This window comes from Candida metapsilosis (assembly GCF_017655625.1).
Source record: "Candida metapsilosis strain BP57 chromosome Unknown scaffold1, whole genome shotgun sequence".
Taxonomy (NCBI): Eukaryota; Fungi; Ascomycota; class Pichiomycetes; order Serinales; family Debaryomycetaceae; genus Lodderomyces; species Lodderomyces metapsilosis.
The window spans coordinates 1,674,325-1,686,381 of NW_027138159.1; the positions used below are offsets into that span (position 1 = coordinate 1,674,325).

At 38.6% G+C, this 12,057-nt stretch overlaps 5 protein-coding genes across 5 annotated transcripts; 3 read left to right on the forward strand and 2 right to left on the reverse strand. All coding sequences in view use genetic code 12, as the record gives it.

Moving 5' to 3' along the window:
• Nucleotides 1-75: 75 nt before the first annotated feature.
• On the reverse strand, nucleotides 76-582 carry SEN15 (Sen15p; the record flags this gene model as incomplete). Its single annotated transcript, XM_067695140.1, has 1 exon — nucleotides 76-582. One exon carries the CDS (start codon nucleotides 580-582, stop codon nucleotides 76-78), a length of 507 nt encoding a protein of 168 aa, XP_067550767.1.
• Nucleotides 583-3,633: 3,051 nt separating this feature from the next.
• Nucleotides 3,634-4,890, forward strand: I9W82_000744 (uncharacterized protein; the record flags this gene model as incomplete). Its single annotated transcript, XM_067695141.1, has 1 exon — nucleotides 3,634-4,890. The coding sequence occupies one exon, from the start codon at nucleotides 3,634-3,636 to the stop codon at nucleotides 4,888-4,890; it is 1,257 nt and encodes a 418-aa protein (XP_067550768.1).
• Nucleotides 4,891-5,854: 964 nt separating this feature from the next.
• BNI4 (Bni4p) lies at nucleotides 5,855-10,447 on the forward strand (the record flags this gene model as incomplete). Its single annotated transcript, XM_067695142.1, has 1 exon — nucleotides 5,855-10,447. One exon carries the CDS (start codon nucleotides 5,855-5,857, stop codon nucleotides 10,445-10,447), a length of 4,593 nt encoding a protein of 1,530 aa, XP_067550769.1.
• A 201-nt stretch (nucleotides 10,448-10,648) lies between these two features.
• I9W82_000746 (uncharacterized protein) lies at nucleotides 10,649-10,915 on the reverse strand (the record flags this gene model as incomplete). Its single annotated transcript, XM_067695143.1, has 1 exon — nucleotides 10,649-10,915. One exon carries the CDS (start codon nucleotides 10,913-10,915, stop codon nucleotides 10,649-10,651), a length of 267 nt encoding a protein of 88 aa, XP_067550770.1.
• A 220-nt stretch (nucleotides 10,916-11,135) lies between these two features.
• Nucleotides 11,136-12,047, forward strand: I9W82_000747 (exosome non-catalytic core subunit; the record flags this gene model as incomplete). Its single annotated transcript, XM_067695144.1, has 1 exon — nucleotides 11,136-12,047. The coding sequence occupies one exon, from the start codon at nucleotides 11,136-11,138 to the stop codon at nucleotides 12,045-12,047; it is 912 nt and encodes a 303-aa protein (XP_067550771.1).
• Nucleotides 12,048-12,057: the final 10 nt, after the last annotated feature.

The following is a 12,057-nucleotide window of genomic DNA, read 5'->3' on the forward strand; positions in this document are numbered from 1 at the left end:
TGTTTTTTTATGTATATAAGTATACTACATTTGTTGAAATAAAATAATTGATTATAATTTTTGTTTGTTGTAGGATCAATTTTGACGAGGTTTAGTGATTCCATCGTGGATGAAGTAGTAAACTATAGTGCCATCGTCGTTTATCAATGCAATTGTTAGCCTCTCTACTCTCCCTTTACCATTCATTGTTTTATCAATAGGTTTCCAAATGGGGCTGTCATTGTCGACAGGGCTAGGCACATCTCCACTTGGTGATTCAACATCAGATTTACCGTTTCTGGTTGAGCTATCTTTGGTGTCATTATCCACATCTTGATCTTGATCTCCTTTTCCACTTGTAAACTGTTTTATCTCTTCAAACCATGAATTGATTTCCTTCACTTTCAACCTACTTTCTTGATTCAATCGCTTACACACAATCCATTCACGTTTGGATTCATTGTCAGTTGATACTAATTTCGTTGGCGGTAGACCGCTTAGTATGTAATCGTTGTGTACTTCAACTTTGGTCCAGAGGTTGTAGTGTATGAGATTTAGCCGTACTTGATCCGTGGGGGTTGATTTGAAGGGTAATGTTGACATTTGCTTGTAATTAAGGAATGAATCTGATGATAGGTTTTAATTTTTTTTTTTTGTTTTGCTCTTCGCATATGCATTTCCAAAAGCTCCATTTGCACGTGCACGCAACAAACGGCTCCATGTATGTGTCTGGTGCCATCGTCCCGTATACATATGATTATGCCACGTGGTTGATATCTACTATCTCTTTAGACTAGATAGCCCAACTGTTCGTAACCTCCACAGTTGTTCTTGTCATTAAGGGACAGCTAATATGCATTAGTGATGAGGTCACCATGATTGAAGAAAACAATGTGAATGGAATTGGGTCCATTGTTTTCAAAGAACAAGTTTTGCACCATTGACATACACACTGTGTATACATTGATGATGATGATGCGGAATGAGTTAAAGAGAGAGGAGAAAAACAAAGGAGCCAAGAACAAGGGGAAAACAAAGGTGACGGAATTAAGAAGAATACAGTTTCACTTCAAACGATAGCAAAGTATAAGAAAGAAGGGGTGATATATGCTATTCCACTAATTACATACCCTTTCAGGGAAGTGTGTTCTCTTTTGGATCTATTGTGTTTTTCAATGTCCTCGGATATATAAAATTGGGGGTGCAAAAAAATAAAACTCCCCATTCTCAGCTTTAATTGGTCCATCAGAGATTCACGAGAGACTAATGATCAGAGTTTATACCTTTGATATCTTTCCTCAAAAGCAAGCAATCATAGGATATAGTCAACTTTTCTAATTATAGCAATGCGCCACAGTGACGATGCAAAGAGAGGGGGGCGTCGGTTAAATATGCTCGTCTATTATGGCAAACATAACACCTGAGACAGGCTCATAACCATTTTTCAGCTTTATGCCAGAACAATAGACTCTGCACTATTGTATTCTGGGCACATCTTTCACAAGTTTTTATGACAGCGATTGGATTCCTAGAAACTTTCAGCTTCTAGTACCCTAAGTGTTCAACCTTTCTATTGGAATTCACAACTTGTCTCTAACTACGAGAAAGGGGTAAAAAAAAGTTGTTTGGCTTTGTAATATTTGTTTTAAATCAAGATTAGTTACTTTGCAGTTTATGCAATTCAACGCCTTTCAGATCTCTACAAGACGCAGATACGAAAGTTTTTTTGGTTCTAGAAAAACAAAGACAACAAGAAAAATCTTCTTCCTATGGTGAGCACCGCATAGCCTCCTCCCCTAAGAGCCCCATGATGGATATTGCATTAGGGATGTAGTTGAGTATTAATACCGCATAGTTTATTGCTTTCAAATACAAATTCTGTAAGAGTATCAAGTGCATAGGATCTTCTAAGAGTTGTCGGCTTGTGGGGTGTGATGTAGTGCAACATATTTGATGGCAGCGGTAGGGAAGTACTCTTCAAGCTATACCCTTGCTTTGTAAAGTGGTTTATAGAACCACATTTTGCCATCAGAATAGCTTTTGTATCAAACTACATACCTAATACATCGAGAAAGATCTATATCCCACTTATATATATATATCCACGGCAACTGGTGAAAAATTTCACTCAAAGCGGTCTTAAAGAACCAGAGTAATGAGTACATAAGAGACAGTGGGCTTTTGCTTTTGAAAGATAGAGAGATCACAAAAAGTACTATTATTAGTAATTTAGTAAACGAGTGTGCATATAAGATCTGGTTTCCTTTTGTAACTGGTTTTGGTATAGGTTGTTGGCTTATTATACACAAAAGGTAATTGGATATAGAGGTCTCTTTTGAGTATATTATTGGTTGAGAAAAGTTTTGTGTATTGAGGTACTTTTTACACGGTGGCTCTCTTCTTTTTGAGATATTATTATGAGGAGGAGGTTAATTATTTGTTGTATGTAGAACAATAAAATTGGCTTATTGTAATGTATGTCTTGTTAAAAGGCTCATCATCATCAGTTCATAATTTAAGAAGCGGTACATACCGTCAAGTTGGTTTGGTCAATACTTTCACTTGGTTTTATATGGTGGAGAAATCTTGTGCTCGCCAGAAAGGAAAGCGATGTGGCAAAAGGGACTTTGTATGCCACTTTCATCTCATCTGTACTGCACCCTTTGGCGCCTTCTTTTTAGCTTTTGTTCCTCTTACTTTTATGGTCTATTATGATCCCCTTTTTGTGTGAATAAGTTAAATTAAATACACAAAATAAAAAACAAACACAACGATATAATGTAACATTGACAAAAAAGAGGTTAATATATTTTGAACAATAATGCTTGTCTTTGAACTTATTTCCGGAATGGGGGAGGAGTAAGACAAACAACAATAACAATAAGAGAGCCCACAAGACAAAAAAAGAAAGGAGGCACAAGAATCATTATCATTCCGTTACTTTAACTTAGTTATATAGCGGCTCTTTTAACGGAATCAAAGATTAGCTCATTCCCCAATTTAACACAAAAAAAAATTAAGAACACCTTGCATTGCATTATTTGATTTAGGTTTTGACGTTGTTCATTGTCCAAATGTAGAAAAGATATAAATTCCTAGCCATATTTCCCAACATTGCATTTTCAACTTTGACCTTTGCATAAATTTCAACTTTTTTGTTTTTTTTTTTTCTTTTCTTTTCTTAAAGAATCACACCACTTTCTGCATAAATTTCATTTACGCATACCCATTTTGCTTTGAAGAACTCCGGAAACGACCAAAAGTGAACAATAGGAATCAGAGAAAAAGCATCGGGTGATACCTATTCCACAATAGAAAACGATTTTCAAACGGCTTTTTTTTGACTATTATTATTATTTTTGAAACGTGTTTCTCGTTAATACTAGCATTCCTGCTCGTTTAAATCCCTCAAGGAATAGGAGGTGTTACATAATATTGACTCGCAGGTTCCGGATCCGTGTATTACTTGGGTATTAGACTAAAGATACATCTTTCACGGATAAGGCTGCTCCAAAAAATTTAGGTTCACTTGCATCCCCCGCGTTTATTTAGTTAAACTTTGCATACCCGCATACTGTTTCGTCTAAATTAAGCACATTACACTTTTTTTTTATCAAAACTATAAAAGAACAGCATAATCTTCAGTTTTACAAAATGGCACCATCATCAATTTCAAACACAGTTACTTCGGACTACAAGTCGGACCCATCAACAGTTCATACCACTCACAAGTTCAAATTTGCACAGGACTCTATATCACCAAATCCAGAGTTAGTGATAGATAGCAAGAGCCAAGTCACCGAAAACACTTCATTATATACAGTCCCGACCAAGACTACTATTGCAAGTGCAGAGAATTCAGAAAAGGAAGGTCCTACACTCAACAAATTACCAATTGCATTAAGTGAAAATTTAGCGTACAACATGCAAACAGCCTATCAATTGACTCCAGATGATGCAGATACATCATTTGAACAATACGAGCTAGAGGCTCCTGACAGATATCGTATCAGACTTCACTTTACCAAACATGAAATTGAAATGGTGAGATACACATGGAACAAGATGTTGTTAGAAGAAAATAAATCTTCTCGAAATATGCCAGGTGGTTTCGGTGGAGATGACGAAAAGAAACTAAGAAGACAATCTATGAAAGGACTGTCAACTACTCCCAGACAAACAACAACATCACTGATGGCATCATCGTTATTTTGTCGTCAGTTGTACTCCAATTTGTTGACATTAGCACCTGAACTAGAACTCTTATGGCCATCGCTCAAACATCAAGCAGTAAGTTTTGCTCAGGTTATGCAAATGACAATAGCCAATCTAGAAGATTTATCAGTGTTGGATTCATATTATGAGAAATTGGGTAAAAGTCATGCAAGGATATTTGGCATTGAACCACCAGCTTATGAAATTATGGGTGAAGCATTAGTTCAAACTTTTAATGAAAGATTTGGATCGAGGTTTACCATTGAATTGGAAGTTTTATGGATCAAATTATTTTTATACATGGCTAATTCCATCTTACAATTTGGATTAGATCCCGTACTTCGATTACACAGGACCGGTAGTAGACAGTCTTCAGTTTCGACTGTTCGCAATCAATCAACCTCATCAAATAGTATATTTGCCGCTGATCCTGATATAAATTCAACTTTGGACAAGAAACTAACAAATGCAACATCGGTGGCATCAGGAGCCGATGATTTTGCGCAACCACCAAAAATTGATGCCAAGGGTAAGAGTCGATTTAGGAGTCATCGTGGAAGCATTAGTTATAACGGTGATTTAGCATCGGTGTCGGAAAAGAGTAAACAGAAGAATGCAGATGTTCCGCAACAGCCAAAAAAGCCTGGAAGATTAGATAGGTTAAGGAAGAAGAAAGGAGACTGTGTGATTATGTAGCTTTTTTTAATAGATCAAGTCAGGTACGAGAAAAGAATTTCGTGCCTCTCACGTGCTCCTCACGTGATATACGCGTACTTTTTTTATATAACACAAATACGATAAATTCCCGTTCGTAACATTAACAATAAAAATCTATTTTTTTTTTTTTTTTTTTTTTTTTTTTTTAAAAATACGCGCCACCCCACCCCCTTAGAAAGTTAGAGTAAACCCACACAAATGAACGATGTTTCAAGAAAATTATACAAACGATGTGAAACTGCTGGCTCTTCGAATGAATTGCTTCCACTCTACGAGCGTCTACTTTTCAACATTTTAGTGTGATACTAAAAAGTTTGCTTACATGATGCATATACTTTGCATGATTTCCTAATTAGGTTTAATTATTGGCAGAATTAAACAAAAAAAAAAAAAAAAAAAAAAAAAAAAAAAATTAGACAAATTTGGATGGATGTTAGTCGATTAGTCGTTGAATCGTAATCCATTAACAGAGTGGTGTGGATGCTTTTAGGGATAAAGAGACATGACAATGGGCATAGCTATTCCGTAACAGAGCTTCAAGCACTATCATTGAGCTTATTTTAATTTTTTTTTTCTTTTCTTGATTTCACACGTCTGTCTGTCTGTCTGTCTGTTTTATAATTTTCTTCATGCCTCTCTGTCTCAAACGAAGAATATCAAAATTTAATTTTCTACTAAATTCTCCCTTTTTCCTTTGACAACCAGAAAAGTCAAACCAACCACTCTCCAGCATATAACCATCAACTTGAGACAATAATACACTCATCACTTTGTTTCGTTAACTTTGCATTACAACACTTTTCCAGATACATTCTCCTTTGCAGCAACTTACACCAGCTTCAAACCCTTACACTTTCCTTGTACGGGAAACATAAGCCAAATTAGTCAATCAACTACACCAATAAAGAAGCACATAACGTAACAGGTCCTGCATATCTCAATCATGTCCAGGTCCCAATCATCACCAGATTTTGACGAGTTCTTTTCTGAAAACAACTTTTATTCAGCACCCACTAATAACAGTTCCAATCATATCAATAAACTTCGAAGCTCAATCCAAATTCCTAATTCCATTAGCTCAAGAAGTCTCAAGGATGGGTTGAAAGCTGATAACGAGGTACTGACTCTGCAATTACCAAACTCCACTAGTCGAACTTCCATCATCAAATCATCACCTAGTTTAAGGGCTTTGGAATCCATTCTCAATGAAAAGAGTAGAAATTGGACACCTGGTACGCTTGTTGAGCAGGTTACTGAAGAGGAAGAAGAGGGGGAGGAAGAAGAGGAGGAAGAGGATGAAGTAGACGAGAATCAAATTGAAGGCGAGCAGAAGCTGGAAACACGCCCATACACCTTAGATATAAGGAATAAATACAGTCCTCAGAAAATAGCATCACCTGTTGTATCTAAGAAGCGTAATGCTACACTGGAAACTGTCAACTCCATGCAGTCTTTTGAAACTGCAGATGAATCAATCGGGGAAGGTAGCCAATTAGCCAAAGGATCCAGTAACAAGCGTTCCTCAAAAATTTCACATAATGCCAAATCGTCTATTTCAACTATAAGTGGGAGTGGATATAGCACTGATGATACGCCTATTTTGGGTCAACCACCTACATTTCAAAATTTCACGCAACACAATTTTGAGTCTCCACAGTTGAAGGTGGTTGAGACAGGCAGCCAACAAAGACTGGGGTCAAAAGATGATACACTAATAAATGATACTACGGAATCACAGGTGAATGACATCAACGAAGAGACCGTTAGTTTTGACTTGTCGCAAGCTACCGAGCCCACTATTCCTCAATATGCCGGACATAACGCAAAGGAGAAAAATAAACAAGCCCAGAATAAATTTAATTCTAGTTTTAGTAACACCACAGATACACTCAGTCTGGACACAAGGGATGAAAAATTAGACAAAAACTCCTTCAATTCACCCGCATCCATAGACTCGCAAGCGTATCAAAAAGGTGCAAGGCTTGATAAGTACCGCCAATCAGGTAACAATAAAACTAGTCCAAATTTAAAAAGCGCGTTTGCACCACTATCGAAGCCGGCAATTCCAGCACAAAACAATAATAATTATAATCCGCAAAAGAAATTTTCAGCACCAAATTACGACAACCAAAGAAACCAAGGAATTAAATCTTCGACAATCAAAACACAGGATTTTGACCCTGATATGAAGTATGAATCCTACAATAAAAGTAACTTAGCTTCAAAAGAACCAAATCAGGGTAATACCAAATCAACCAGTATGTTGTCTGTTTTAACTCCGGCGGAGCAAAATCTGCAAAGGGAGGAAAGAAAGAAAGATGTTGGAGCCAAGCCTAACCAACCAAATTTAGCCCCACTGAATAAATCACAACCACCAATGCCCTCATCACCCCAGAGGTCCCCTCACATACGTTCGAATTCCACATTTTCGTTGAATTTTGCAAAGAAGTCATCGCGTGATGACAATAAGCCTCAATTACTACACAAGAGAAGTTCGACAATGAATGATTTAAGCAAGGCATCGCACTCCAGTGGACGCGGTAATGAAGCTCCACCACCTGAGAAAAAGAAGTTTAGCTTTAAGTCACTCTTCAAATCAAAGTCAAGGAGTCATGATTTAAACAAGTCGCTGGAGGGTAATGATACACCAAAAACAGCAGGAAAATCATATTCAACAACCAATATTCCATTGTATCAAGAAGAATCTTCATCGACAAAGCAGCAGAATAGGACTGACTTGCTGCTTCCACCCTTGACCAAAACCAAATCCAACATATCCATTATGAGCGTGTTCAAAAAGAATAAATCATCTGATCAACTACATAACTCGGAGAAGAAAAAGACAGGAGGCGTGGAAAGAGTGGATGCCAAGGATAAACCGGTGGAAAAGACGACTGCGAAGGAGCCCACTATTGACCTTGCTCCGAAACAAAAGCCAGTCGACGATCCAAATGATTCCCCCGTGCTACTTGATGAGAGGTTTGCACCGCATTTGCCAGCAAAAGCAAAAGCCACGCCTGGATCGATCAACTTTATTCGTGAAGTCAGTGATAACAATATTGCATTTGCCTCTGCAAAACGTTCTACAGAGAGTAGCGACGATTTGGATGAGTTTGAGGATGCAGATGAAGAGGTGGTGGAGGAGGAGGAGGAGGAGGAGGACGATGAGGATGAAGATGGGGACAATCTATCATTTGACCCCTCGGCGGATGAAAAATTTGACGTCTATGACTCGAAGAATCTTCTGGCAAATCCACCTAAACAAAGGGTATCAAGTCACCAACAAGGTGAAGAAATTCTGTTAATGCCTCCTTTGATTAACGATACTCAATTTGGCTCCCCTTTCAAGGTAGATTACCAAAGTTCTCCTGAAGCAAAACGACCAGCTCAGATCGTGACTCGTAATGCTGTATTTGCCAACCCCAACGACAGCAAGCAACTTTCATCGGTGTCACCTTCTGCTTCTCCTGTGCCACAAAGGTATCCAAGCCGCAAGGAGGACAAGAGCTCTCAATTATTGGGTGAAGCGTTATTTCCAAGGTCTCTCAGTGCACACGAGGTTGAAAGTATAGTGTCATTGGAAAGATCAAGATCTTTGAAATCAATCAAGTCAAATAAACGTAGTTCGTTTGTCAACTATGATGGAAGTAATGATAATATTGTGCATTACAATGGACCTACTTTGTCACCAAATAATACAAGCGGAATCACTAGATCAAGCTCCATTTTGAAAAACTCCACTAGCAAAACAAGCAATTTGAATAAGGAACTTGAACCTAGCTCAATTGATGCAAATATTTTGGATACCGATCATGATGAAACAGTGCCAAATTCAAGCTCTGTGTATTCTCATCCATCTGATGGTTCATTTTTCAAACCTCAACCTCAATCATCGCCACATCCTGATGAACCTTCTTTACAGAATTTAATTGATAATTCAGACTACAACGAATTTATGGAGTTTAGTGATTTTATTGATGTTGATAATTTGACATTTAATTACTCGCCATCTGTTGCAAATGGGTCTGCTTCGGCAAGTCCAAGGCCAGATATCAAGAGTTCCAAGTTTGACGTTAACGAAAGGTTACGGGCTGAGGCAGAATTGTATTCTAGTGAGGGTGCCATGTTCATTACCCCAGACATTCTTGTTGATGAGGATGCAAGTGAACAAGATGAGAAAGAGGATGGAAATGGTGAAAGAGTAATGTCTGCACCAACCACTTCCCCACCAGCTTTACAGATTGACACAGTTGAATTCCCCAATAGTGCAGCTAGTCATAGCTCGCCTATTCCTCTTGTGATGGAATCAAGAACACATTCGCCTTCTCCACTTTCAATGCATGCAACTGACTCTCCTAAAACGAGTGTTGAAGTTGTTGATGGGTTCGAAAATTATAGAAAATTCAATGATGATGCATTGGCTGCCAACGATGACACTACTTTGGACGACAGCGAGGAGGGTGGCCACGCTGGTAGAGGTGCACCACTTGCCGATGATTCACAGCATAAGGAAGCCACTTCATTAGACAAAGAGGAAAATGCTGAAGTTGATGAAGATGGGGCTGAAGTGATCAAGAGTTCGCCAATATTGGACAGTGCATACAGAACCACAAGAAAGGAGAAATCAAGTTACAACAACCGTCCAATTTCAATGTCATTTAAAGGGTTGAATAAGCCATCGTTCTCAGGAAAGATTGCACAACATGATTTAAGAAGTAGTGATTCTCATCAGTCATTTACAATTTCGTTTAATGACGATCTGTCCTCAGTTGGAGGCGGGTTTGGAACTAGCAGTGATGAAGAAGATGAAGAAGAGGAAGAGGAAGAGGAAGAGGAAGAGGAAGAGGGAGAACCAACCATACGCGGTGAAGAGGGATTGAACTTGATTGGAAAGGACAAGAGTCAGGAATACAATGAGCATGAGAAGGAGAATTTGGTACCCAACAAGAAGGGAGTCTCAGCTGGATTGAAACCAGAGCAGCAGCAACAGCAACTCCGCAGTGTATCAATGGAATCACATCAAAGTGATCAAAAAACGCCACCATCGAAATCGAGGTCCAAGTTTGGTGGTGATCACCACAATTCGATTGATTCATCAAATGGGTCGTATTCACCAGATTTGAAAGTTCCATTACCACCAGCGCCATTTGGCACCAAGTTTAGTCATAATAAGATTCCTTCCATATCCGATCAATCGTCAGCTAGTTCATCGCCTAGATCATTCACATCAATGTTGAGTAGATGGAAGAGGGGCAATAACAACAACAACAACAATAATAATAATAATGTCAATATTCTAGCACCACGCGTTGCTCCTCCACCACCTGTGCCTACAAGACAATCGGGTGTCCGATTCAGTTCAAGAATTATTCTTTATGATACGTATAATGATGAAGAATATGATCGTCATCCCGATACTGCCACTTGTAATCAATTGACTCCAATGTTGGCCCAACAAATTAAGGAGGAGATGAATATGATCAAGAGTGAAATGGAGGTTCATGTTGAGAGTCGTTGTTATACACAGTTTTTCTAAAGGGAAGAGGATATATAGAGAGAGGTATAGAGATTTGTGACACGAAATGAAGTGGTTTATTGATTTTATATAATTATTAATAGGGTCTAAGTAAAATGGATTCAGATGAAAATGAACTGAAGTTTGATACTCTATCTTCTATGCTCATCAACCTGTCCATCGAATAAATAACCAAATAGTCAAGAATCAGCCTTGTGATTCTCAACTCTGTTGCTGCTGCTGCTGCTGCTGCTTAGAATGAGTTTCCTTAGCACTCTTGAAAATGATATCCAATACACCATTATCACTCTTGTCAATATGTGCCACAACATAATCATTTTGATCCAAGTCAACAATGACATAACTTTGCGAGTCTGGTTTGTAATCGACACAAGTGGTGTCGGCCCATTCAGCATCATCGTAGTCGCGTAGCGAGATCGTGGGTGGGGTTTGATTGTTGTTTGTGTATGGTGGGTATTTTTCATTCATTGTTGGGGGAAGCAAGAAAGGGAGTTAGTGGTGGGTTGATGTAGAGAAGAAAGAAGGAAGGTTGCGAAAACTTTCGACGAAGTTGTTGCAATTTTAGCGGGGAGAGAAAGAAGGGGAGAGATGACGTTCGCTACCACACAAGGCCAAAATCAAAAAAAAAGAAAAAATTGTTAACGCCGATGAGACAACAATAAACCATCATACGTATACAATTACAAGAATGGAGCTGAAATTAGTTGTTCCTGGTCAATACATAACACCGACATATAACCTTGTGAATAAGCTGCTGCAGAAGAGTATACCAGTAAAGTATGTTGCTGGATCAGGCACTGTTGTCAACTCCATTGAAGTTGATGATAAAGTTTTGCCGGTTATATGTGCTACTATTGTTGGTAAAACTCGGTTTGTCAAGGTTGATAAAGAGGAGCAGCAAGATAACGAGGATGAGAAGGAGAAGGCGAAGGACAAGCAGGATAACAGTGATCTGGAATTGACATATATTGTTAATGTTATACCTCGAAATCCCAACGCAACTGACGATTCTATCAACTCAAATCCTACATCATCAATAAACCTTCCACAGGAGAATGATATAGTCTTGGTACGAATCACGCGGATTTCTCAAAAACAAGCCAATTGTGAGATCATTGCCCTTGAATCAAGAAACTCATCCAGTGGTGGCAGTGGCGGACCAATCTTATCTGATTCAGGCACTGGATCCAATGGAGCTACAGCTCAAGCGTCAATTCCACCAGGTGGTGGATCCCAACACAATCACAATTTACAAACTGTCGCTACATCAACTACAACTGCCGCACAAGCAACGATATACGACTTGGGAGAAAACTATCGTGGTATAATTAGATCATCCGATATAAGGTCAACTGAACGAGACAAGTGTGTAGTGGGGCAATGCTTTAAACCTGGTGATGTCGTTCGATGTATGATTATTAGTTTGGGCGATGGACAAAATTATTATTGTTCTACTGCTAGGAATGATTTGGGGGTTGTTTTGGCTAAGCTGGTTGGTGGTGCTGGTGGGGTTATGTATCCTGTTGATTGGCAGAATATGATTGATTTGGATACTGGGGTTGTTGAAAAGAGGAAAAATGCCAACCCATTTATAGTGTAAAGAATGGAGA